This window comes from Aythya fuligula, chromosome 2 (assembly GCF_009819795.1).
Source record: "Aythya fuligula isolate bAytFul2 chromosome 2, bAytFul2.pri, whole genome shotgun sequence".
NCBI classification, from domain to species: domain Eukaryota; kingdom Metazoa; phylum Chordata; class Aves; order Anseriformes; family Anatidae; genus Aythya; species Aythya fuligula.
This window is the reverse complement of record NC_045560.1, coordinates 26,475,409-26,503,072: the sequence shown is the minus strand read 5'-3', so window position 1 is coordinate 26,503,072 and position 27,664 is coordinate 26,475,409. Positions and strand designations below refer to the sequence as shown.

The 27,664-nt window shown below is 39.1% G+C and overlaps 1 protein-coding gene across 3 annotated transcripts in view; it reads left to right on the top strand.

Annotated features, from left to right (window-relative positions):
* The window catches only part of SLC25A13 (solute carrier family 25 member 13), a 97,717-nt gene that overhangs the window by 32,185 nt on the left and 37,868 nt on the right, over nt 1-27,664 (top strand). For all 3 annotated transcript variants that reach the window (XM_032181342.1, XM_032181341.1, XM_032181343.1), the window contains 6 exons: nt 1,210-1,325; nt 15,562-15,701; nt 22,401-22,547; nt 24,335-24,473; nt 25,302-25,395; nt 25,571-25,655. In XM_032181342.1, coding sequence (XP_032037233.1) covers nt 1,210-1,325; nt 15,562-15,701; nt 22,401-22,547; nt 24,335-24,473; nt 25,302-25,395; nt 25,571-25,655 — 721 coding nt within the window. The remainder of the gene's footprint in view (nt 1-1,209; nt 1,326-15,561; nt 15,702-22,400; nt 22,548-24,334; nt 24,474-25,301; nt 25,396-25,570; nt 25,656-27,664) is intronic.

Here is a 27,664-nt window from a genome sequence, read left to right as displayed (position 1 = left end):
ATCGTAACGTGATGGGATGAAAAGAATGCCTTTTTTCTTCAAACACATCATTTTTTGCTGTTACTGCGTACCGAGTGGAAGTTTTTGTGGAACCAGCTACAGTACCATTTTGAGTGAAAGTCCTGAGGATATTGCTAGTTTTTAAAGTAGAATAATAGTAATAATAATTTGTTTATTAACATTTGTTGCAATGAATTCTGTGCATCTTGGAAAGAAATCTTCATTCCCCAGGTATTTGCTGCCTTGTGGAGCTGTTAAAGCCACACGTTTGCTGCCCTGGCATACAGCAGCCCAGAGAGAGCCAGTCCTAAAGCTCCGCGGCTGGCAGCAGGCCCTGCAGCCACACATTTGAAGATGATTTTGAGCTGTACAACCCAGTCATTAAAGAAGCAGTGAACAGAAGAATGGTTAGCCTTTGTCCCTGTAAGAAAAGGAGTTTGATCTCCATTTAAACTCCTGGGCGTGACCCGGAGAAATTAAAACTGCTCAAGGCCTTTGCTGCAGCAAACCTACTACTGGAAACGACGCCAAGTTGCCTCATTATGTATTTCTGCTTATGAGCTACCCTAAAGAAAGGCACCTCTGCTTTTATCTGTGCTCTGCTAATGCACGGGTGTCTTGGGAAGCTGGCTACGATGATGAATTTGACTGAAGTGCTCTTGGGCGGAGGCAGGCTGTGCAGACTGCTGCTTGAAACCCGTGACTCCACACGCAGCACTCGAGGGCTGCCACGGGTGACTAACATGTGCTAGCAAACAGGTAGCACTCCCCAGTCCTTTCCTTCAGGAGTGAGTGGTAGCATGTAGGTTTTGAATGGATTTGCTTCCCAAAAGCCCTAAATCCCAAGTCCCAGGGGAAGTTATTCATATCCTGGCTGGCTGGCTTGGCGCTGGAGGGAGGCAGGCTCCCCCAGAGGGCAGTTCAGGTAGGCATTAAAGCCGAGGTGAGTAGCCACACTGAGCGCCTCGCTGATTTTATGGCCTGTTGTGACTTGCTAAGCAGAACAGCTCCTCGTTCAACCGAGTCATTTCCATCTAGCAGTGTAAAGGGCTGCTAACACTGATTGGGTGTTTTAGGATAAGGTTTAATCCCTGTTGATAACAACTTGTATACATTTTTGTCTTCTTTTGCATAATCTGTGTTATATTGTGTTTTTCTTTTCTGCAGGCAGGTGGTTTCATAGCTTTTGCTTTTTCCTTCCTCCTTCAGGTTGATATCCTTCCAAGAGTTTGTGGCATTTGAATCAGTCCTGTGTGCTCCAGATGCATTGTTCATAGTAGCCTTTCAGCTGTTTGACAAGACTGGCAAAGGAGAAGTTACTTTTGGTAAGAATGGTCTGCAATGCACGCTCTTAATTTAACTATCCCTACTTGTACCAAACTATTTTACCTTTTGTTACCATAGCAAACATAGTGATTGGTAATAGAACTATATAAGTGCCACTTTCTGGATGAATTATTTTAATCACTTCCACATGTATAATATGAAGTCAAGGACACAGTTATCTTCGTGGCTTTCTCTGGAAAACTGGTCGCTTCTTCTTCTCCCCAGCATGTTTGTGCAGGTCTTCAGAACAGCAGTGAAAGGTGGCTATAGGAAATGATTGTAAAACCACAAAAAAGTTGCCAGAGGACTTGGGCAAACGTTGAGTTTGAAATTACCCTGAATTATTTTTTGTTTATATTGGCTATGTTGCAAGCTGGCTTCCTTTTAAGGCTTAATACTTTTTTTCTGTGAGATTTTTCAGTGATAAATATATTGTAACCCCACAGAAAATCCAGCTGTGCATCGGAGGTGTGGTGTTTGCACAGACAGTGTGGCATAGTTAGGACAGTTTAAAACATGGTTATGGGGACTATTTATTTCTAGACAGCACAGAGAGTTTTTGGTATCTGCGGGACTATCTGCCACCTGCCTAGTGACAAAGACCATTACGTCTGGAAGAATCAGAAATTAGCAGGCTTCAAGAACTTCAGACATTGAGCTGCACATGAAAAAGTGTGGGGCATTTTTTCACCCTAAGCACCTGCATTGGATAAAAATGTTATTTCTAATCTGTTATATTTGAAGAGGTTTATCCATATGTCTCAAGTTTCATTAATTGGTTATTAAACATCTTTAAATAAAAGGAAATCTGAATGACAGTGGCCCTTTCTCTTTCCCACCTTCCCCTATATGGTTCATATGTCCTTTGTCTTTTGCTCCTAGTGCCTGCATATACCATATGCTTAGTTAAAAAAGCTCTTTTCCAGCCCATTTAAACTGACAAGATCTCCTGTTACGGTTGCTTGAAGCATCATTATCTTCCTTCTTCCATCTCCAAAAATCTGTATTTGAAGTTGCGGCTGGTGAGAAGACTTACTGTCTCTTCTTGTGTCTGTTTTGTTTTTTCATTATTTTGGTTGTCTGTTGAGTTTGTGAAAGACATGTCTTGTGTACAATACTACTTGTTAGAACAGCTTTAAAAAAATTACTATGGATTCTAAAGGATTTGAAAGAATTTCAGGATAAATTTCTGCTGATCCTAACCTTGCTGAAGGAAGTATTTTGTGCCTGACAGTCTTGTGCATGTTTATGGACAGAGAGACAACGAGAGGCAGCATGCTTTTAAATCAGGAAGGCTCAGATATTTTGCAATGGTTTTGTTCCAGCATAGGCAAACCAGGCTTCCTGGAATGCCTGTGATGTGCAGGTTCTTGTCTGCGTCAGAGCCCCCAGTCGCTTGGAGCACTTGTTAATAATCTAGGAAGAACTGTAGTTGTTTGATCTGAATGCTGAATCAGTCCAACTTAGCTTTTTAACTTTTGGCGTTCTCGTTCATATTTTTCCTGCTGGCAAATGCTTCCCTTGGGGTTCGACACAGTGAGTCAAGGGATTCGTTTGGCATGTGAAGCCCATTGAAGTCCTTTTAGCAATAAGAGAAACTCTTATGCCAGGCTGTATTTAAGGTATTTGAAAGAAGAAGCATGCCAACATTGGCAGAACCTCAGATATCTTTTTATTTTTTTTTTTAAATTCCTTCCTCCCCTACTCTAAAATCATAAAAGCATTTGTAACTTCTGCATAGTACCTTGTAGCTACCGCCCCAGAAAATGCCTGGAGTAGGAAGGATGTGAGAGCTGTCTCAGTGCTGTGAGTTCTCAGCAAAACCAAATGAACTTTAGATAAAGCTAGTGTACATTTTCTGTCATAAGGGAGAAGCTTTTTTTTTTCCTATTGTAAAAAATAACAAATATTTTCACAAATTAGTTACTACAATGCTCTCCTGTAACTTTGCCACTCAGTGCCTCAGACATGCATCTGCGAGGTTAATTATGAGATCTTTTTGCATTGACTTGAATGAAAGTGGGATCAAGTCCTTATCAAGGTTAGGAGAGTTAAATAGGGGTTTTATGTACTGTGGAATTACAGTGTGAAAGAAAAAGGAGAAAAGGGAAAGGATCATTTTTCACTATGCTGCTGCTAAGTGTACTATCTCAAAGATCCCTTTATAAATGTGTATCTCATTTTACTGTTGTAAAGCATGGCTTATCTTTGCAGTCATTGTTTTTCTGTATAATGAGATAATGGTGTAAATATTTTAGCTTATACTGAACGAAGTATAGGGCTTCCTGGCTGTGAACTGCCCGTTTTCTACTAAGCAAGTCATCCAATTCATATTCTTCCACATGTGTGCTTAGCATGGCACCTTTGTAAAACAGATTAATAATGGGTTTTACATCAATGAGCTTTTACACTGAATGCCACTTCCAGGCTGTGGATGTTCAGGGAAATGTTGTGGGTAAAAAGTTTTGGTATTCAATATTTTGCACTTTTATTGCAAAACACTACATCTTTAGCTTCTGGGTTGGCAAGTCTTTTGCATTTTAGCCAAACCTTGACATCTCTACAATTTTAAATGTTTCTATTCTTTCAAGTTACAAGTTAACCGTATGTACTTCTTTTGGCAGAGGTGGCATCTATTTAAAAGAACCGATTCACAAGCAGTGTGTGTGTGGAGGTGGGGGGGAATATTTCTAGTTTATTGCTTTTGGGAGATGAATGAAATGGCCAGCAGTAAATTAGTGGCCAGTGGCTGACTGAGACTACACCTGGCCGTTGCATCACCTTGTAGATTTATCTGCTGCTGAAGTGTCAAAGCTTTGACAGTTTGCAAGGAGTTAAAGCTCTCAGCAGGAAAGTGGGAGGAAGTTTAGCTGGCTTTTAAATTCGAGGCAAAGAGCAAACCATTGCTTCTTACTGTTGAGTGTTGACAGGCACATAAAAGCTGATAATGTAAGTCCAGGGGTTTAAGAGACTTAGTAGAGTTGCTTTTTTGTCGTATGACTGTATTTTAATGCCTCATTAAAGAAGCAAAGCCCTTTGAAATTCTTTACTAGATGGCATTAAAAAAAAAGGTGAGATGCTTGGGTAAAAATGTCAGTGTTTAAAAACTAAGTTGTCTTAACCTCTATCTTTAATTTTGGATGGATAAATGAAATGATGAGAGTTAACAATTCTGAGCTGTGAATAACACAGCAGTGATACCTGTGAACTGCAACTTTATTTCTCATATACAGGTTCTCACAGCCCTAATGAAGGGCAAAATTAACATTGTAGATGTCATTTTTTCTCATTAATAAAGGAAAGGCAGAAAAAGAAAAATGATTGCCCAAGTCTGTGCTGATGACCAGCATTGAACCTGACTTTGAAGATTTTCATTGATTTCTTTTGAACTAGATTTACCCTGCAAACAGAAGTTCTAACTCTCACAGTTATTGAAATGTAGCTGTGGTATAGTTTGTGGTTTTCTATTTATTTATTTATTTCTTCTAAAGTCTTCTAATTCGACCTGAAGCTGTTTCAAAATGGATGCTATGCTGTGCTGCCCTGAGAAATATGAATACGCCGGAAAACCCGTTAGGCCTTTCATTAAAAAACAAAAAGAAAACAAAAACAAAAAATACCCTTCACTCCCTAGACAGCAAAAAAACCCAAAGGGAATGGGGAACCCAAACACTAAATTGTTGCTTGCTTGGCATAACAACTGCAGAGTCAAGCAATGCATCTGTTTTTGTCTCAAAACAGAACTCTATTTACATGCAGACAGCAGCTATTGTGGCTCTGTGCTCCTGTTATTAATTATAGCAGTACACATTTCTTAGAGGAACACATGAATTAATGATGCATCTTACTAAGCACTCCTGCTTGCTTATCTGATACTTGAATTGCCTGAACACTTGTTTGTAAATTCATAAAAACATGTAGCTCTTCACTGAGGTTTGAAGGTGTATATACAGCTATTGTGATGAGCTTCGGGGTTCTTGCTCTGTGATAACGCTCTGACTCTTTGTCAATATGCTAAGAATTATGACAGGAGTACAACGCTTGCTTTCCTAACCGAAGGGTTAGGTTCAGACTTTATGAGCTAGCTTGATTTTGTTGCAGAGGATTATTTTATGCTTTGCCCTATTTTATGCTTTGCTCAGTGTGACCTGGCTCTTCTTTTGGGATTTTTATTTTTTATTTTTGTACAACACTTAGCTTAATGATGCCCAGCCTGGTACGCTCAAAACCATGGAAAGCAAGGAAAAGCTAAATCTGAACGACCAACCTTAAATTGCCGAGGCTGTGAGCTTTGATCATTTGCTAAATTGCAATATTCAGTAATTCTTAGCAAGTTTTCCGTTGCAGGTTGAAATTGGTTAGAAACCATTTGTAGCTAGTGATGTGTTAGCTTACACCTACACAGCGAGGCATTTGTTGGTTTATAACTGACAGTTGCCTGGATATGATGATCCCAACAGCAGCATTACAAGTGCAAAATGTGTTTAGTCTCTGATATTTTTTGTTGTTTCTACTGGATTTTGCACAAGTTACAGCTAGTTTTAATTAAAAGAGGATGTAAGGAAGACTTGTAAGTATATTTATTTTTCTTCAAAACAACTTTTGAAGTATACTTGATATTATTTTCATATAATTTCCTTTCTAAACTTACGTCGAACTGGCAAGCTTCTCTTATTTTTTCTTTTGCCTGAAATGTTACATAACTAGGCAGACTTTCATGAAGGCATCTGAAGTGAAACAAAGCGTGTTTAGTCACAAAGCCAATTTGTCCTTTTAAGTGTTAGGAGAGGTTCCATCCGTTCATGCAGATGTGTTTCATTGGGTCTAGAAAATACAACTGCGTTTCCTAAGTCATCCAGAACTGAAATTTGGTGTTTGATCTTTGTTGTTTTAGTTTTCTTCCTTTTTTTTTTTTTTTTTAATTTGCTTTTTAAATTAAAGTCAGACCAAAGACTGAGCATCTCTCTTCTCTTCAGCAAAAAAACAAGGAATGATCACAGCATCACTGAACAGTTGAGGTTGGACGGGACAGTGGCAGCCAACTGCAGGGCCAGCAAGGCCAGGCTGCTCTGGGGACTGTGCCCAGTGGAGGTTTTAAATATCTCTGAGGATGGAGACCCTGTAGCTTCTGTGAGCAAGTGACTTACAGAGCTTGCCTATCATGATGGCAAAAAAGAAGTTACTGATTCCTGATGGGGATTGTCCACGCTCTGGCTTGCATCCACTGCTTCTTTTGCTTCCTGTGTGCCTCTCCATCTTCCCTACACCCTCCTGCTGGGTGGCTGTGGACAGCCACAAGGTTGTCCTTTAGCCCACCCCTCACCAGGTTGAGAAAACCCCATTTCCTCAGCCTGTTCTCATGTCACGTGCATCAACACCCAACTGTCTTTGTGACTGTGATGTATAGAGATGATAAAGTTATATTTTATTTTTATTTTAGGTAGCATATTATGTTTGTCTTGGTAGAAGTGAAAAGTGCTCTGCTTTTTTTTTTTTTTTTTTTTTAACTATTATTATTCTTCAGGGCAAAAGGGGCAAGTTTAATTTTTATGCCCTCCTGGGGCCTAGTGCTTTCCAAACCTCTGGTCTTTGGGCTCTGGCAGTTTGTCACTCACTTCTAAGGATGCCAGGAAAGGTACCAAAGAAATGTAAGGTTGTTGCCAATAAGCTGAAATTATGGATATATTTCTCCAGCAGAAATATTTTAAAGGATTTAAATTCATCCAAGGAGGGCAGAAGAAGCAGAGAAGTTTGGATGCAGGATCTTAAATGCTGAGAGCTACGGTACTCTAGAAAAAGAAACTCTTTTGGGGGGTATTTTCAATATTTAGCAGAGGTAATAGATGTGCTCGTCTCAGTCAGAAATCACAGCCAAGATGAATTGGATGATGCATGGGTTTGTCACAAGGAAGCACATTCAAAGTTTTTGAAGTGACCGGAGTAAAAACAACCAGAGCAGGGGAAGGTGAAGAGGATGACAAAGTGAGCACATTTTCAGCAGAGGGGTGAAACGTGAAGATTATCATGGATCTTTTGTGATTGATGAAAAATCACAGAGACAGAAGCATGTTCTCTGTGATGTTTTCATTGAAGTAAGATTAATCTGTACTACTGCTCTGTCCTTGTTGAGAAGTTTGGATAGGGCAACAAACTTATAACCACTGAATTTTGTTCAGTAAATAGCATGTTTCATCTAAAAGAGAAGGCACGCTGAACTTTTATTAGGATTTGTATCAGACTTCCTGGTTTTGTGGGGTCTTTGGGGGGATTTTTTGGTGATTTTCATTCTCATTACAGTCTTCTTAATAGATCTGAATGATGTTTGGTTCGTGGTACTTTTCTTAATCTCACCCTTGTGCAGAGTATGTGCTATAAAGCCTTTGTTGCTTCTTCAAACCACAAAATGGATATGTTTCACGTCCTAGTGAAAGCAGACACTCTTAGCAAAGGAAGACTCCATCCTCCTGCTTCTCTTCCCTGCTATGAATGCCTCTAAGGGAGCTGATGCTCCGGTTGGTGCTGTTGCAGTACTGCCTGGAGATGTGCTGAGTCAACCAGTTCATTTTATGCAGGCGTCTCGGGATCCATTGTAAGCTTTTGCTTTCCCCTGATTTGCTCCAGATGTTAATAGGTTACCTGGAGGTAATAAAAGGTGATAAACCATTGTGAAGGCAGCCACTTTTTGATAGAAGTGGAGCTTTATTGCACTTCTTTAAATGATCGGTTTGCATTCCAAAAAGACCCCAAAGCCAACACCATGATTTTTTGAGAACTTTTAACCTTTTTTAATCACTCATGAGCAATGTTTTCTGAACAACTGACTGCAGGTGCACACCAATATCAGACTGACATGCATGGATTGTGTGGTATCTTCTCAGAGACGGAAGAACGGCTCAGAAAGCTGTTCCAGTTCAGTGGGTCAAAAATCCACTTTTTATGAAAGGCTAACTGTAGATTTGCACGATTGACTATAATGGCTTCAATTTTAAAAGATAGAGGTAACAGAGAGCACTTCCAGTTGGTGGGATAATTCAAGAATACTACATGCTCAAATGGCTAAAATATTGTGCTTTCTGCTGCTACTTCATGGTACTTAAAAAGAAAAAAATAGGTGTGGAAAAGGTGGGAAAAAGCCAATTTGAGAGTAAATCTCAACTATATGAGGTCACTCTTTGGTTAACAGTAAGCCCAGGGTTAGCCATCTTTCATGCAGCTGTATATGCTGTTGGGGAAAAAAATACAACATGATTACTTGGCAGCATTTGGAGAGGAACCAGAAGCTTCCACACCAGAATATATTTAATCTGTAGCAGCAGAAGTATACTATTTTAAGCTTGATTTTATTTATTTATTTTCCATCCCCTTTTCAAATTGTCCTAGAATTACGAACTAGAAGGCAAAAAAACTTCAGCAGGCCCTGAAAGCTAGCAAGGTATTTTGTTATTACAAATTTTAATATGAAATTTCAGATGGCAAAATACACATACTTTCAGAGTGTGTGTACTTCAGTTTTCTAAATTGGAAAATCTGCTGTTACCTAGCAGTTAATAACTATTTTTTCCAACATTTGGAATGCAGGACCTGATTTGATAAGCTGATAAAAGAAAACAAAACTGAGAACATGTTGGAAATGCTCAAAGTGAAAATTACAGTTTAGGTAGGTTTGGGGGTAGATAGTTAGACATTTTAATTGAACTAAAATAGTTTTATACTAATACAGTACTGTTGTGGGAGTACATTTTGTGGTGCATTTGAAATTGAAGTATTTAAGTGGGGGAAAATGTATGTTAATGCTTTGCAAGAAAGTGATTTTTTTTTAATACCATCTATCTAAGCAAAATAGCTGTTAAAGAAATAGAGCTCTCAAGTCTGTATTTGGAGAGTAAAGTGTAATAACTTTTATGCTCTTTTAGAATAATTTCTCTGAGCCAGGAGTTTGCTTTTATCACTTTGGTTGGTGTATTAAACTGCTGTAGGAAACAATCAGGTGAACTCTGAAGGAAATTTGTTTTCCTGGACAGCTACAGCAAAGTCAGCCCCTGCCAGTGTCAAGAAAGCTGTTGAGTCAGTCTGGATTCTGAAAGTCCTGTGCTTTTAACATCTCCATGACAGGGATAACAGAAGTGAGTCCAGATGATGATTTCACTTACCATGTGGAAATTGGGACACTGAATTTGAAGCAACAGCTTTGGTTACACACAAGCAGCACTGGCTTATGTTAGGCAGCAAAACCTCTGCTTGTCCACTACAATTCAGCACTAGTCCACAGCTGGACTAGCTCAACACGGCTAAATTAGTTTAAAATTACCATTTTTATTATTTGTGTTTAATTGCATCTTTGGGGATTTTCTCTGAATTTGGAGTAACTAGTCCTATTAAAAAACCCATAAGCTACCACTTACACGTATATGCATGCACAAAAATTTAACAAAAGCAAAATGAGGTTTTTGTTTGTTTGTTTTTTTTATTAAGGTGTTTATACCAAAATATCTATGTACAGCCACACGTTTTAGGTGCAGGTGAAACTGATCTTAGTCTAAATATACAGGGTGCACTAATGGAAGGTTTTGCACTCCTTTGAATGAATGTTTTAAAACAGAAGCATACCGCGTGATGGAGTGCAGATGAATTGCACTGACCTGAGCTGCTACCTTTTTTCAGATCAACCCCCACCCTTCTCGAGTCGTGAAATACAATCCCATTATCTTCAAATTATGTACTCGGTTTCTACCGTGCCAGCTTCAGCGTGAGAGTTCTAACAGATATCTTCCTAATAGTATTTTTCAGAAGGAAAGAACCTAACATAATTTTATTTTATTTTTTTGATTCCGAATTGTGGAATTGCTTGTAGCCCATGTTTTGCAAGGAATTAAGAGGTAGAAAAATACAGCATTAGTGTACTGTGTCAGGACTTCTCACCCATGGAAATAGGTGGCTGTGACAGCTATTCCTGCTCTTCTTTGCTAAGGGATGTTGGAGGGATGAGTACTTTTCCTTTGCAATCCATAGTAATCTAGGTATTCCAAGATATTATTAATTCACAGCATGCCAGGTATAAAACCATTTTAACCCACTTCCTTTACAAAGCATCAGGGAGATCAAGAAGGTGATTGTACTGCTAGTACTTCCAGAGTGCTCTAGCTTTTCTGGGTAAATGTGGATGACTGGACAACCCAGTCATGTACTTGGACTACCCATAAGGAAAACATCAGTTCACATCTTAGCTGAGCAGATGTGATGTGAGCATATGTTTTCCAAAATAAAAAGGCATAATTATAGAACAGTCTTAGTGCCAAACCGTGGAAGGATGGAAATAAACTCTGTGCTGCATATTTGAAGTTCACAACAGTAAATAGGAAAGGGAAACGGAAAAAAAAAAGACAAAAAAGGGACAAAGAACCCTTGGACAAAACCCAACAATTTCAGTCAAAGAAGATAATACAAAATATTATTGCTTGAGTGTTTTTGACATATATATGTACTTGTCTCTAGACATACACGTTTTTGCACAGGTCCGTCATACTTTATTTTTGCTGCCAGGAGCAGCGAGGGCGGCAGCTCCACAGGGCGGGTGAGCCTGCAGCCAGCAGAGGTGACAAGAGGACGGGCAGGCACAGGCAGAGACCTCACCAAGGAAGGGCACAGCCCCATGCTGCCTAAACAAGGAGACCAGAGCAGGTCTGGTGATAGTGACCAAGGTCAGCCAAGAGCCCAGCAACTGCCAGACAAGCCAGTGGTGATGAGGCAGGTTCAAGGACAGGCCTCAGTCACAGTCAGCAGGCTTGGGATCACTAAGGCAGGTGGGCAGGCAAAAGTGTCCATATGGACTAGTTCAGGCAAGAACCAAGGACCTGAGATATGCGGCTTCTCACAGCTCTTTGCCCAGACCCTGATCTAAGTGCTCATAGATGGGGCAGGGGGAAGAGGTTGCAGAATCTGGTGGTGTGCACAGGGTCAAGAGCCTCATGGAAGAACGTAGTTCCAAATGGTCAATGAGGACTCAGTGGAAAGCCTGTAGAAGTCATTCTGTTCTCATCTGCACTGGGCTTTAGGTCAAGCCTTACTTACTGGTTGGCAAGGTGGTAGGGTTTCCAGTCATGACGGTGAAACGGCTACTCACAAATAGGTTAATTTGACCAACGGGACTTCCCTCTTTAATTTTTCTTTAATGTAAGATTTTATCTAAATGACTTTGTAATTGAAAACATTGAACTTTTTTCAACCATTTAAAGGAAGCTTTTTCCAAATGCTAGATCACAGTAGTGCAACATTAACAAAACACATAAAGATATCATCTATTGTCTGAGCAGAATGATGGGGGGTTGCATATTCTGTTTTTTAAAAATCCATATCTCTGTATAAAAAGGATCTGTCTGACACTCTTTGTATTCATTTTACTTTGTTGGAGCCAAGCTGTAGCTGTAATGCTCATATGTTCCTCTTCAGGCCCTTGAGTATGATGAATATAGAAGCAGCTACTGCCATAAGGGTTTGAAAAGTTTATTGGTACATGTGGAACTCTTGTTAGCTTATGATAGCTCATGTAATTTCAAATTTGTCTTTTGCTTTCCTCTTTGCAGAAGGTAGCCTGTGTTCTTTACAGGAGTTGCTACTACCAATATCATCAGGATAATCTCATTTTTCTCAAGGTTCAACTTCTTAGTACAGGTTTTCTACACCAAGCAAAATAATAATTGCATAAAGGTGCAACATACAACTGTATAAAACAAATCCCATTTTGACAGCCTATTTGCAAAAAAATTGCAGCTATTTTCTAAGTGGGATTTTTGTAGATGGTGATTCTTTTTGTAGCTATGAGACATGTAGGTACTTGTGCATATATATAGTTTGAAAGTATCCCCATCCCTAGAGATAATCAGCCCTCAGCTGGATATGGTCCTGAGCAACCTGACCTGACTGGATTGTTTCTGACAGGAGGCTGGACCAAATGAGGTCCAGGTGTCCTTTCCATCACAAACTATTCAGTGACTCTGAAAAAAAGTTCCTTAAAAAAACAAAACAAAACAAAAAAAACACCTGGCTACTGAGAAACTTTTCTGCTACTCTATGTTTTAAGGTGTATAGTTCAGCTAGTTGGTGGAACTTCACAGCTCCAGGTTTGAGGTCCAAACTACATTTTTAAATTGTACATTTTTTATTTTAATTCTGTATTTAGATGATTAGTAGGTTATATTTAGAAGTGAGTAATAATTTGGAGTGAGTTCCAGTACACACAATTGGATGTCTTCTGATGGTTAGCAGGCTTGATCAGGTTTTATGTTCCTTTGCGTAAGGTTCCTTTTCTTGTTTGTAGTGCCAATATTAAGAGGTGGGTTTTTTTGTTTGTTTGTTTTTGGCCTTTTGTCAGAAGTTAGCTTTTTTTTTTCACTTTTTGTTTTTTGATTTTCTTGAGTGGTAATTTTTCTTGTATGCCACAACCAAGGAGTGTTTACAAGGCAACTCGGGGGAGCAAGACACATTGTACTTGCAACATAGCTCATGTGTGATAACTAATCAAAATAAAATCACAGTGGCATAATCACAGGACACTGTAATTTTCATATGTAAACATAAGTAAAGATTGTGAGGAGCCTGCTGTCATCAAAAGAGGTTTGAGACTGCTTTTATATTAACTACGGTTTTCCTATCTCTTATTTCACATCAAGTAAGAAAGCGCTTCTTTTTCTCTTTGACAATGACAAGTCTGGAGTCCAACCAAACCTAGTTTTTGTAAATGTCAATGTTTCTAAACTCATTCAAACAGAATCAGTGTCTTGTTCTGTGTAAATCTGGGAGATGGGTTGAGAGGGACAAAGAAAACTGATGAGCATCTGAATGCTGTGTGGGAGACAGGCATCTAAATAGGTACTGTAGCTGTCCTGGGAATATCTTCACTCCTTTGGAAAAGCGGAGTGGTTGCTAGCAGGAGGAGACAGCTTTACAGTCCTTTTGTTTGTGGACAAAACTGGCTGCCTTCTTCATGCAGGTTCCTTTCTTTGAGGGCTGGGGGAGGAAGTCTGGCAGAAATCAGGAAGATAATCTCCAACATGTGACTTCTGCCCTAAGCTGTGTCGGTAGGAAGCATCCTAAATAACAGGCATTTGGTAGTGGGACAGTCAATCTGAACCAATTGACTTTTCCTCCCAGTTGCCTTGAGAGCAGAATTTTGCCACTGGAGAATGCTGGCTGACAAGACCCAAGCCAGTTGTGATGGAGCTTGAAGACACGAATGAACAATGCTGCCCTGGGGGCAGTGTCTCAAGTTGCTTGGAGAAAATTCTCATAGGACGTTAGGGCCTGAAGATCTGAATTTTAAGAATTTGAGGTTAACTAGGGTCAGTTTTTCTGTTTGTAAGTTAAAACCAACTTGTTCTTTCACAACTGATCCCAGGGATCGGTGGGTGGTGCATTTTTAAAGATGAAACTACTGACTTTGTTGAGATGTGAAGAGGTCTTCGATATCATCTCTACTGTCTCCACGAATCCCAGACTATGACCTCCCCCCTTGCTTTAGAACAAGCTGTCCTTATCCTGCAGGTAGTACCAGCTGCAGTGAGTTTGGGTCTGTGTGAGGCAGGACACTTGCCTCTTTCACCACCTCACAACCATTTTATGTATGTCGTAGTCCTTCATTAACTTAGGTGCTTCCTGACAGCTTCCAAGCTCTCAGCTGTTCCATCCTGGCTCTCACCCATTTCCTGCTTCTTTGTCTGACTGTGAATTTCACCCTGGCTGGGTTTCCCCAGGTCAGCAGAGCCACTGTACCTATCTGGCATGGACTGAACCAGAAAACAGAGCTGAACCTGTGCAGGAGATGAGACCTCATGGCCCCAAAGCGGCGTATCCCACTTCACTTGTGGCGCTGGGGTGAGCAGGAAGATGGCTCCCAGGCCTTGCCCATAGGTAGAGGCTGGCTCCAAGGAGGTGGCTTCCAGCTTCTTCTGCAGGCAGGGAGACAGACAGCTGTGCTTCTTTCCTTCCCCCCAGGCTCTGGTCATGCTTGGGAACTGGCCTCCAGCTCTGTGGCTCACAGAGACAGACAGGAGCTGAGAGGTTGGGTTCCTGCTCTTCTGCGAAGTGTGAAGGGAGCAGGAAGCCTCCTCCTGGCCCTACCTGTGGGTAGGGAGCGTCTCCTGGGAACAGCTCTCCGTGCCCACAGGTGATAGCAGGAGACAAGAACTGGCTCCTGGCTGGCATTGCTGGAGGCTTGTGCAGACGTGAGGGAGGAATACAGCAGCTGGGAACCTCTGGCTTTGAGCTTGTCTTTGGAAGATGTGCTTGCCATTTATTTTTGGCTGAGACAACAACTGCTCTTGCCCTGAAGTGGGCTTCATCATATGAGAGACCTGTCTGAAAGACAAGTACTTCCTCAGGTCTTCTTACTGTTTCTGTGAGTTAAAATACGTACAGTCCAATTCCAGGAACATACTGCCCTTATTACTGATGATACAGGTTGGTGTGTTTCAAATAGTATTCATTTGCCAAAAATGTCAAGTACTATCAAAACATCTGCCAAGCCCATAATAAACTGATGGCCAGTTAGGACAACTAAACTAATCTGAACTAAACTATCAATCTTGCATTTAGGTGTGATTAACAAAACTTGCTCGCCCTGCATCCCATAGCAAAAATGAGACTGTAAAGTCTGCTTTATGTTGGAGGTGGTGATAAGTTTGTATTCTGTCTGCCATGTCCCTCCACCCCCTGCCTCACATATGACTGTTCCTGTAAGGTAACTACAGAAAAGTGGATCTTGAAATACTGGTATTTTTATAGTTGATTTGTTTGAATGTGGAGAACTCTTGGAATAATACGAAAGCCTGAATTATAGTGACACAAAACTTTCATTGTTAGCAGTTTGAAAAGATTATGCTGAAAATTGGTTAGCTTTAGTCATCTTTTCATAAATTGTCTTTTAATTTTTTATCCTTTCTCGCTTGATTTTGAAACTTGAAATATCTAGTTGAGTCTCTTCCAATCAAATGCTGCGAATGTAGAACTTCACAAATAAGATTATTCCAGAGATTGTATTAGTGAGGGTGTTCAAAACTTTTCATTTATTATGATTTTGTTTAACAAAAAAGCTAGGTTAGCTTTACAATATGTTACTGCTTTAAATGAACAATATTGCTTTCCTGTTAGAATATGCTCTGTTTTGTTTATGTAAATATATGCTCGTCTCTATTGTTATTTTATTTTATTATTAGACTAACATTTTTCTTTTTTTTTTTCCAGAGGATGCTAAGCAAGTTTTTGGCCAGACCACGATTCATCAGCACATTCCATTTAACTGGAATTCAGAGTTCGTACAGCTGCATTTTGGAAAGGATAGAAAAAGACACCTAACATACGCAGAGTTCACCCAGTTTTTACTGGTGGGTATAGTACAGGTTATCAAGATTAATAAGATTCAAAGTACTTGCAAAATACCGTGCTAGTGGGAAAGTTGTGAGAAAGACTGTGTGGGTTTTTACAGTTGGACTGCTGAACTTTGATAGTGGTGATAAATAGGATAAGCTAGCGGTAAAGTTGCTGATTCTGGGTAGCTCTTTTTTTCTTCTTTTTTCTTTTGTTTTTGGCCCCTGTGTGCAGAAAGTCAGGTAGTTTTTGAAAGTTTCCTATATTGCATGAGTCAAAGAATATTAAATAACAGTATTGAACATTTTGGACCCAGACTAGTATTAAGAAATAATTTTGTCCATAAATAGAATGTTTACCAAATTGGTATTTTATTCTGTGCTGCTATCCAATAAGATGATATTTTGCATGATAATTGCTGCAGGCCATTTCCACACAATTCTTTCCTTTTCCTCATTTTTTTGTGTGTACAATAGGGAAATACCACTTAGTTTTGCTTTTGGTATATAAAGAATAAAATACTGTATTTCTTTTACAAGGAATTCTTGCCTATATACACTTTGGGGTACTTTGTTACAGAAAGCAAAATATTGTGCTAATAAAAAAATAAACAGATTATCTGCATTTCAGCACTACTATTAAAAATACTCTGTAGTAGGAAAAGTGATCCTTGAAGTGGTGCACATGTGAGATTCTTATTTGTATTCTGTCTGAATACTTAATGCCTGTATTAGTATTTACACTAGAGAGTTTTAAAATGGGAAACTGCTTGAAGACTGCAAGGTTTCTTTTTTTCTTGTTTACACAAGTATGTTAGTTCACAGTAGGGGGTGGTATCATTTTGATGAGGAATAATTAAGATAATGCTATTGAGACAAATGTTTCAAATTGACTTTGTAGAACAGAGCCTAATTAACTTTGTATGAAGAGGACGTCAGGTATCACATGATTAAATTGTATTCCCTTAGGTTTTGTATTGACTGTTGCAACTCCTAAGTAGCTTGGATATGCACCGATTTTGTGACGCAATGCTGAGCTAGAACCTCTTCTGGATAAAAGAACCAAAACGTTACTTTATCTGAAAAAAGGCCTGTGGCCACATGTGTTCCTTGGTTGTTCCAGTACCTCCTTCCATACAGAATAAGTCCTGGATGTGTATCCTGATTTTGTTGGATTACAATCACAGGCTTAACAGACTACCAGTCCTGTTTGCCTCATGTATCTGTCTGTTCAGAGATCAGAGGAAAACCTGAAGAAAAACACAGAATGAAAGGAAGACGTGTATAATCCTAGAATTGGATTTGAGTTGGAAGGGATCCTAAAGATCATCAAATTCCAACCTCTCTGCCACAGGGAGAGACACCTTCCAAAAGAAGGTGTCCACTTGCATGCACATACGCGCATACGAAAGAGTTTCAGAGCCACCAGCCTAAAATACCATATAACCTCATGGCTGGGTATTTGGAAGATTTAAGGTTTTTTTGTTTGTTTGTTTTGTTGTTTTTTGTTTTTTGTTTTTTTTTCCATTTTGGGTTCTTTCATGTTCTTTCTTTGAATTAGGACAAGCAGGAGCTGAGGCATGACTCATCTAGCTTTGGATTTAAGTCCTAACTACTAGGCTTTTTCATCCTAGCAGAGGGGTGATCCTCTTTTGTTGACTAAAAGGACTTCCTTCTATGTGATAATTTTCTGGGGAGAATTGTGTTTGTTTTTGGTGGTTTTTTTTTTGTTGTTTTGTGTTTTTTTTTTTTTTTTTAAACCTTTTTATACTGCAAAAGCATATCCTAGCTATGTAGCGGTGCAGAGTAAAAGGTTGTATTGGAACACATCAGGGATCCTCTCACGAACCAGGTGGTCCTTTCAGTCATGATCTTCATATGACAGAAAGAGGGAGGATGAGTATAAACATGGAGAGTAAGATCAACAATTTTAAGTGTCCTCTAGAGGGGTGAGATGCATTCAGGAAAAGTTGTAAGGCTGCAAATAAAGTTGTTCTCAGCATTGGCACAGACAGCAGAAACTTTTAAGCAAATTAATTGTTCTAAAACTGCTGAAACAGTTGTCTGCTATCAGTACAGTTCGTTAGGATGCTCAGTCGCAGTAATTAGGTACATCTATTTACTTATTTTCTGTAACTGTAAATCCTAGGAACATGAGTTTTCTTACTGACTTGCTTTGCAGCTCTATATTATAGATAGTGAATTTGGGGCACAGGCATAGAAACCTTCCTTTAAGTTCTGTAACCTTTGGTACTCAGCCTTTCCTTCTGACATTCTGCCTTTGCATGAGTCAGTCTCCTTGTTCTGATGCCTAGACCTTGGACCTTAGACAGCAGGAGACCACAGTGGATACCAGATTACCTCTCTGCATTCCAGATGTGTGAATGCTCTTTATATTGCACTTAACATGGACCAGATGGTTGTGTAAGGCGCTTCAGGTACTGCTCTGTAAGTACAATGTAATTTGCCACTTCTAATGGAATAATCCAGCTAGAGTCAAATTCATTCATATTGGCTCCTATTATACCACATAAAGTTGTTACATATTCATTATCTGTTGCAGCATTTGGGCTAATCATCACTTCTGGCAAAGCTGAAGCTAGGCGGAAAATAACATTAGTATATTTTATCCATGCACAAGACAGATATCTTCTAGCTTTAAATAAGAAGAGTTTTTTTGGTGTTCTGAATATTTATATCCAGCCACCCCCTTTTTTGTCTACAGTAACAGAGAAGTCCAAAAGTATAGCCTCCAAACTACTTAGCTCAAGTATGCTTAACAGTCTATCTGCATGAATGCAGAGCTCAAGGTGTGTTGTTTTACCCCACTTCTCATTTTTGCTAGCTTAAAATTAGCTCAGATGTCTCTGCTGCGTATCAGTCATATCTATATCTGTTTGGATATAGTCCTGTTCTATTATCACTTAAACGGCAAGTCTGCTTCATGAAGCGCGATGTTGGCCCCTTTCCCAGCATGTGAAATCTATTCTGCAGAATGGATTTTAATATATGCTTATATGTGGACTTGCTAAATCCATTTCCGTGTTATCTGGGGATTTATTCATGCCCAGCATAGTAGTTGATGAAGTAGTAATCTTTAAACTCTTTATAATTGACACCCCAGGTTTTGCTCTGGTAGAAAGGATTGTGCTGCATATGATGGCTTGTAGATCCATTGGGATGGAACCCAAGCATAAGTTTCTATCTACCTGGAAAGTAATGAAGTTCATAATGAGCTGTAAGTGAAAGCTGAGGTAAAATCTGTAGATGGGAAATAATTTCATGAACATTTTGGTGCCAGCATGCCTGCCATGATGTGCAAATTAATTTTTCACAATGTCTTATACTAGCTGGGGGAATTTTGGACTCACAGCATCAAGGGAGAAGCTTATTTTCTAAAGTATATCTATGTTTACAACAAGTCTAGTCAGAGAAGGTTCTTTAGCATGTGCAATTTGTATTGCAAAGCAATGAGGATTGTATTCCTTTTAAACATAATCTGTCTCAGTAAGCAATACTGGACACAAATAGGTAAAGCAAATGTTTCTGCAGATCAGATAGCGTCTGTAAATGCTACTACAGCTTTGCATTTTTTGAGTTTATTTTAAAGTCGTATTTTTTATATTACTGCATGTACGCGGCATAGGACATGTTATGAATGTCTCATCAGATTTCCCTGATAAATTGCTCATAGCTACTGACCCTCATTTTGAAACACAGTCAAGCTGTGAGGTGCCTTAACGTTGAGACTCACCAGGGACTGCTGGAATTGGTAGCTTTTCTTTGGAGCTAAGGAGTTTAAGGCGTTTATTGCATTGTTGTGCAATGTACAGTGATTAGAGAAGTGACATCTGTCTGTTTTGTGATGGATTTTATATGAGAAATTTGGTTTTGAGGCTAAGTCTCCTCTGCATATAATGTCTGAACGTTCTCATATGCCCTATCACTGTCTTGTTTGCATTTTGGGACTGTCCTGTGACAGAAGGTCCTTGTGCTTCCTTCCATTTGATGCAACCCGAACAAAGCAGTGCTTATCACAGCTCAGAACAGCTGCAGCCTGGAAAGACCCAACCTTGCTGAGAAAGTGGGATGTCTTCACTAACTATTTGCAGTCTGTTTAAACTCTTTCATTTCTGGTCTAAGGGTGTGAATAGGGAGCTCCAGAAGATGGAGATCACCCTATTCAGAGCTTTGACTTTCTGTCTTTTTACAGCTAAGCAGTTATTTACTAGCTGACGAGAGTATGGGCAAGTGGCAGCACTGAGGCCTTGACCACGTGTTTAACCAAGTGGGATAATTAATTCTCTCTAGTTAATTCCATGGGTACCAAGAAAGGAATCATGTAAGCAAGGAGAAGATGGGGTGGTTTGGCTTGTACTTGATTGTGGTACTAAAGCCATTTTGTAATTAGCCGAGTGATGACAAGAAACATGCCCTTAACATATGTCTCTGGATCGTGAGCGCTGCTTTGCTTCCGTGGCTGTGACACTGCTCTCAGCCAAGGGCCCACCAACACCTGCTGTGCAGAGGTGGTAGCAAACTGGACTTATGTTCTGCAAGTGGTCCTCCAGGTTGTTTTTTTTGTTTTGTTTTGTTTTTTTTGTTTTTGTTTTTTTTTTGTTTTTAACTGCATTTAAATGCTGGTTTCTGCCACCACAGGACTGTCAGCAATTTTGGTGGTTAAAACAAATGGAACAAGAGAGAGAAGAAAAGCAACATTCACTGTTTCCCATGTTATTCTTCTGCTAAATATAGGCGTTTTTTTATGATGCTGCCACTTAATGACAGTTGTTTTTGTTAATGTCTTCATATTTTTGTTCATTTGCTCCTGTGTTCCCATCTGCCAGGAGGTGAGCATTTAGGGAGACAGGGGTTGTTACACCTAACTCCTCTTCAGAGCTGCGTGCCTCCCGAGTACCTGCCTGCCTCAAGCTGACAAGTTTTTTGTGTGTGTTCCTGTGCTCCTCCCACTGTAAACCTCCCAGTGTTGCCTGCTTCCAAATTCTGTTGAAATTATAGGCACAACCAGAATGAAGCAGAAGCTTGCATGGCCGCATCCAGCTGGATTGCTCAATTGTAACACCTCCACACAGGGGGCTGTAATGTAAAGGAAACGTGACAGAACTGAAATTGTAACACTGCAAATTATACCCCACAAGCATTTCTCATTAAAAGCAGAAATTTCTGAATAATTCTGGGAGTGAAGTGCCCTGTTGAAACACCGATCGGGCCTTTCCTCTCCCCCCGCCTTTACCTTCTTCTGCCTAATATATGGGCTGCTTTTCATCATACCTTTCAGTTCAGGGTATAGCGTTTTAATTAGGAGTTAAGTCTAAAATTAGAGAGGCTGGGAGACTGAAGTGAAAAGGCAAAAATGGTTTGAATGGCAGCATGAGGTGGGTGAGTAGGATGGGTGGTGGCTGCAGGCCTTCTGTGGACCTGGTCCTGCACCTGTTGAGTTTGCCTTTCACCATTCACTCTCTGCCCCTTTGAGTATTGCTGAGAGATAAACGGCGACTTACAGAGGATCGTGTTCACCGAGAGTACATCGGGCTTGTGATTCCTGACTAGTGTGAGTCTTGGATTAATGTGACTTTTAAGGCATATTTGCAACTGGAATTAAAGTAATAGGATAGTGTCGTTGTCCATTGCAAGACTTGGCGTAGTGTAACTGGCATACTTTTGCTGTGATTCCATTTTCTGAGTAATTGATTATGAATTTGTATTCAGACGAGGCACTGTATTTCCAGTGAAGTATTTTTAAGCCTTGAAATTGGAAGGAAGGAGATGGTAATGAGTTGTTTTCTTCTAGTCAGTAGAGAAACACTGATTGGTAAGTCAAACTATGTCACCAAAATGTAATTCTGCTTTAAGGAAATCTGTAGAACTACATAAAACTTTGATACACATTGTCAAGTTACCATCTCTGCAGGAATGTTCTTTTTAATTAAAAAATAAGAAAGAATCCTAACAGTAATTTATGAAGAAGTGGAGAAGGTCACGGTAGAAAAAGACACAGATTTTTGAGTGGTCTAATGCCTTTTTATCTTCTCTCAGTGAATCACAGACTGAGTTTATCAGGTGGTTGTGTCAGATAGTACTTGTGATAGGTTTCTGCCTGTTACTGCAGCTGACATATTGAGAGGTGATCTTTAACCAGTCACGATACTATGAGTTTTAAATTAAACTGCTGCTGTCCTTTATAGATACATATATTTTTAAAGAGGATGCTTTTTGAGGGAATGCTTTCAGTACTAGTGGATGTCTGTGTGGAAATCTCTGGTCATTGCATTGTCTTAATTCAAATGGTAGCAAAGAATTTTATGGAATATTTTTTGACCTGCAGCAACATGTGCAATAAACTGGATAATGCACATCATGGAACACTTTAATGTTCGTGCATGGGAGGTTGCCTCCACTTGTGGCATATCAACATGCCCTTCATTTCTCAGTTAAATTAATTGCATGACCTAATGCCCCCAGGGCAGAAAAATCGTAGCTGTTGTTTTAGATGCTCAGATCAGTGACAAAGGCCATATATGTTGGAAACAGTTGGAAAAGGCTGAAAATTATACATACAGTATCAATTAAAATTGGGTTACATGTAACTGTGTTTTATTAAGTATGAGACATTCTGTTGGATTCCATTAAATAAATCTAACTGTTAAGGTAATAATTCTGAACCTTTTGCTTTGTTTGTTTTTCATATATTTCCAGGAGATACAGTTAGAACATGCAAAACAAGCTTTTGTGCAACGGGACAATGCTCAGGCTGGAAGAGTCACAGCTATGGACTTCAGGGACATTATGGTCACCATCCGACCACATATGCTGACGCCATTTGTTGAAGAATGTCTAGTAGCTGTGAGTAGCTCTGGTAGCACCATTGGGAAAGACATGGGATACAAGGCTGAGGTTCCTTTTTTATGTAACTTGACTGCTCTGTGTGGCACATAGTCCACATTACAAATGAATGTTTGTAAGCTTAGCAGTCATTCTACACATAGGAAAGTTAACCCTCATTACATTATGTGTTCTCAATGTTCCTGGTCTCCTGAGACAAAAGACAAAGCGAGTAGGTGGATCTTAGTAATGACCTACAAATGTGGAGTTCTGTGGCTATTTCTGGTCATTCCTTTCTTTTTTTTCCTCAAAGTAAAAATGCACAACACTATTGCACCCTATTTAGGAACGCATCCTCAAAGAACTTGCTTTGTAATATCAGTTCTGGTCTTTGGAGGGTAATTTCCAGACACCTGAGAGTGTGTATGAACTGCAACACCATCCAAGTGCATTCACTGATAGTAGTTACGCATCAGTGTACACATTTTTTGGCTTGAAATACATTTTATTATTTAGTGGACATTTTCCTGATTTCTAGACCCTATTGTTATATTTCTGTTATCCATTAAGCAGAATCTATAATTTTAATTTTTAGTAATTTATTAATTTTCTGCTGTATCTCATGAGGAAAGTCTCTAGTTTTCCAGGAAGGATGGCCTTTCAGAACATATGAGATTCGTCTTTTGTGAATTGTGTTTCTCACAAAGCAGAACTTCTATTACAGCATGATAGGCCAAATTAAATATTATTCATATTTAGATAAATATGAAGAGGGAAAAAAAAAGGTACATTTGGTTTTGACCACAGTTTCTAATCTTGGAAATTTGTAGCAGCTCTTTCCAAATAATATGAAGTTTGGCTATATCCAGGTTTAAAGAAATTTGTTCTTCTTTGATTTGTAATGGAGAATTCCAGGGAGATGTGTGAAGTGATGAGAACTGCAAACTGGGTGCAGAATATTGGAAGGAGCATAGAGTGAAAAGCACAGCCAGAAGACTCATGGACAATGATTTCTGATACCTTCTTCCTCTGTTCTCTCCCCAGTCTTGCTAGCAGCTTTCCTGGGTCATATACTCTCTCAGAAAATATCAGATGAGGTTTTTGATTCTCCCTCAAGGTCAATTAAATTTTGGCAAGCTTACACATTGTTTTCAGAAATCTTGTAGATCATCAATCTTAAACTTTAAATTAGTGAATTGGCCCAATATTTTTTTTTCTGTGTGCAGACCCAACACCACTTCACAATAAAGGCTTGGGTTCAGTACTCATTTGAGAATGAATAACTGTTTGAACCTCATTGTTCCCATTTGGTTTGACTGCCTGATATAAGCCTGAGAGCTTACTGCTGGTTTTCCACAACTTGAAATGCCTGTGAATTTAAACGTTTGAATTGACCTTTTTCAGAATATGTTTTGATTTTGTTGAAATTTTCTATATAGTAATATACTTTACATGTAGAAGTAGATTTCCTCATTACTAGAAATAAGCCAACTTATAAAACATTTCCAACTGAAACAGTACTGAAACTTGAACTTTGTAAATTACTACTGGTTATGTTGTTATAATCCTGCATATGTATTTGTTTAGGTTTGTAGGGTGGGGAGAGTTTTACATTCTGGTCATGATTAGTTTCAGTAACATAAGAATCTTTCATAGTTTTCTTTATTTCACATTATTATTTTTTTTAAAAAGCAACTCTGTGCTACTGTCACTCTTACAAAGATTTTGAAACATTAATTTTATGTCAAGATTTTTCTAAATCTTAACACTCTCCCTTCTCTTTTCTTCTTTTACTGTCTCTACTCTAGGCTGCTGGAGGTACCACTTCCCATCAGGTCAGCTTTTCCTATTTTAATGGATTTAATTCTCTCCTTAACAACATGGAGCTCATTAGAAAGATCTACAGTACTCTGGCTGGAAATAGAAAAGATGTGGAAGTCACTAAGGGTTGGTATAAATGTTTGCAGTCTGGAAGTTTCCTTGGGCATTTGGCTGGGGCAGGGTGGAGGGGAAGACTTCATCTGTATGCTTTTAAATCCATGGGAGGGGGAGACAGCCTGCTTTGTTCCCATTTCTTGGTACATCCGTAGTTTTGTACATTCCTGCTGGAGTCCACCTTCCAGGTTTTTCATTTGTTTCCATCAGAAAAAGGTCCTGGTAAAACTGGCAGTGGGGGCAGGGTGAGGAAAGTATGTATAGATATTTAAAAGTTTAAAAAACTTCCTAGGACTCCTGCCAAATTGGCAGCCTATTAAAGTGACCTTCAAGGGTAGTTGAAGAATTCCATAAACTTGTATTGGCGGCACAGTAAGCTGATCTACAAGCTTGGAACAAGATGTTATCTGCTATATCTAACCACTTTTATAGAGAATTCCCTGTGCAACGCCAAAGTTTCATTAATGTGGCCTACCCTGACTATGCATGAAAAGTTCCACATCTCTTGACTCCTGATTTTTTTTGCCTTTTTTTTTTCCCCCTGACCCGCAACTGATTGATACCGTATGTCAAATATCCTAAATCCTGCTGATAGCACTAAGCTTTAAGACCAGAGAGTAGTGCTCGTTTGCATGATGGATATACCATTTCAAACATACATTTATGTAGCGGCAGGAACGCTTTAGTGGTGGGTCACTTTTATTTCTCTCTCCCCCTTCCCCTCCACACCAGCATCTTCTGCTTAATACTAAAATATAAAGTAACTCCGAAGTGCTTTGGATTACATGTATCTGGGTTGATTAGTTTTTCTTTCTCTTCTGTATTTCTGTTCTGTTGCAGAGGAGTTTGTTCTGGCAGCTCAGAAATTTGGTCAGGTTACACCCATGGAAGTTGACATCTTGTTTCAGTTAGCAGATTTATATGAGCCGCGGGGGTAAGTGAAGAATTATCTATCCTTCCCTTTTTTCTTTCCTCCTCTCTCATACTCTGAAGGAGAGGGAGGTGGCGGTGGGAAGCAGAAGGGTGTAATGTAGTGGTCAAGTGCAGGTAACTCCTTGTGATCCAAAACCTATTTGTAAGCAATCACTAAGCTGAATTAATTTCCTCAGGCGCATGACATTAGCTGACATAGAAAGAATTGCTCCTCTGGAGGAAGGGACGTTGCCCTACAACCTGGCTGAGGCCCAGAGGCAGGTAAGAACAGGAGCCAGCAAGATGCTGTTATGTATTGTGTTCTGTACTCAGTGTTAGATAAATAGATATCCCACCTCTCTATGTAGTCATAAAGCTGAGTTGCTTTTCTCTTGTGTTTTGTAATATCTGTGAGGAATATTTTCTTGTTAGAATTTATTTTTAACCTGCATCATGTCATTTCCATCTCTTCTCTGTGCCCCTTTCTCTTGGGTTGCATTTTGACAGGTTAAATGTAATTTACTTTGGAAAGATAAAACAAGATGTATGAGTGTTATCCAGCCATTTAGTAAATATTAGGTGTATACCTAATTAAGTTGTTTATGTTTCATGATTCTGTTGCTCTCTGTTCTTTTTAATGAGGAAAGACTTCCTGCTCTAAGTATGGATGGTAAATTCAGCATCTAGTCTATTAAATGACAGCCCTTGTTCTGAAAATGCACGCATGTTCAAGGCTTCAGAGTATTCTCTGCTTTGCTTTACACTCTGCTGAATATCAAAATAGGAGAAATTATGTTTGGTCTACCATCACAATTTCCCTATAAGCAATAATATTCTCTGTATGTACAAAAACTAAAGGTCTTCTCTTGATGGTATAACAGAAGATGAACTTCTGTTGTGTTAGAGGAAAAAAGAAGTCAAACTTACTGATTTAAATGTCAAACTTACTGTTTTTTTAGTTTTTATATTATTGTAGCATATGTTATTTTTTCATGATACAAGTTACTATACAGATAGATTTAAAACTAAGTCTCTGTTTCTGTTTTCCTCTTTCTCTCTGTCTATTTTAAGGCAGTCTTAACTTTGTGTCTTGTGAGACTAACTTTTTTTGTTTTGTTTTGTTTTCCTACTCTGGGTCTGTGCAGAGACGCCAGTTTGACCACAATGATTTGATGCAGGCTACATTTTTAGGGCTACCAGGCCATAAGCCAAGCCTGCATGTGTATGTGTGTACACATGCGTCTCTTTCACTTCTCTTTCTTTTTCTCCTCCCTCCCCTACACTTGAACACCACCACCACAACTCCAAGACAGTATCTAGGATGGTGGTTTTCTGTTTGTTTAAGCAGTGACTAAATGTTGACTCTGCTGGGGTGAATTCAAATGAGTAGGCTCCCAAAAGCTGGCCGTCTATTCCTAGAAGACTCCTAAAGGAGTTAAAAGCTTGGACCTAAGATCAAGTAACATAAGTTACAATAGGTGGCAGTAAAATGTAGCCAAAAATGCGGAGTTATGAAAGGAGCAACATCTTCAATTTTTGCTTTGGGGCCACTGTCTTTGCCAATATAATTTATGCCATTTTAAGAGGCTAGGACATATGAACCTGCTTAAAATCTCACCATTTCTCCGTATCTGCCTCTACCTTTTGGTTTTCCCATCCAGTTCCTTTTTAATGTCATCTGCTTGATGCTCAAACTGAAATGATTTTAAGCAACACTGATGCCTTCATCTTGTTTTTTGGCCAATTCCAGATAGATTGGAGTATTAGCTTAAACCTAAACTTATTTTCAGAAAAAAAAATAATTAAAAAAAAAGTATATAAAATCTATATATATTTCAGAAAAAAATCTATATGTATAATCTATTTTTCAGAAAAAAATCTATGAAGTACTAAGGAACCTGCATAATTTTTGTTATACAGATATATTTTCTGATATATTTTTACTTATATATATATATATATATTCTCTCATTGGATAGCAATTTTTAATCTGGAGCAGTTCTGAAATTTATTTTTCATTCACTTGAATCTAATGCTCATGGAGTGTAAGAAAACTGAAATTGTAGGGGTATTTTATGAAACCCTATTGTCCTTGAGCAAATGTATATGAATAATGCTCGCATACATGCTTTGACAGCCTGAGAGGTAATAGGCACACCTATTTTTGGCCACAATTCCAAACTGGAGTTGCTTTTAGCTGTAGAAAATTAATAACCTAAGGTGTAATATGTGTGCCCTTTTATATGCGTATTTGGATTGTTGATTTTAGAGTTGTATAATTTCTTGTAGCA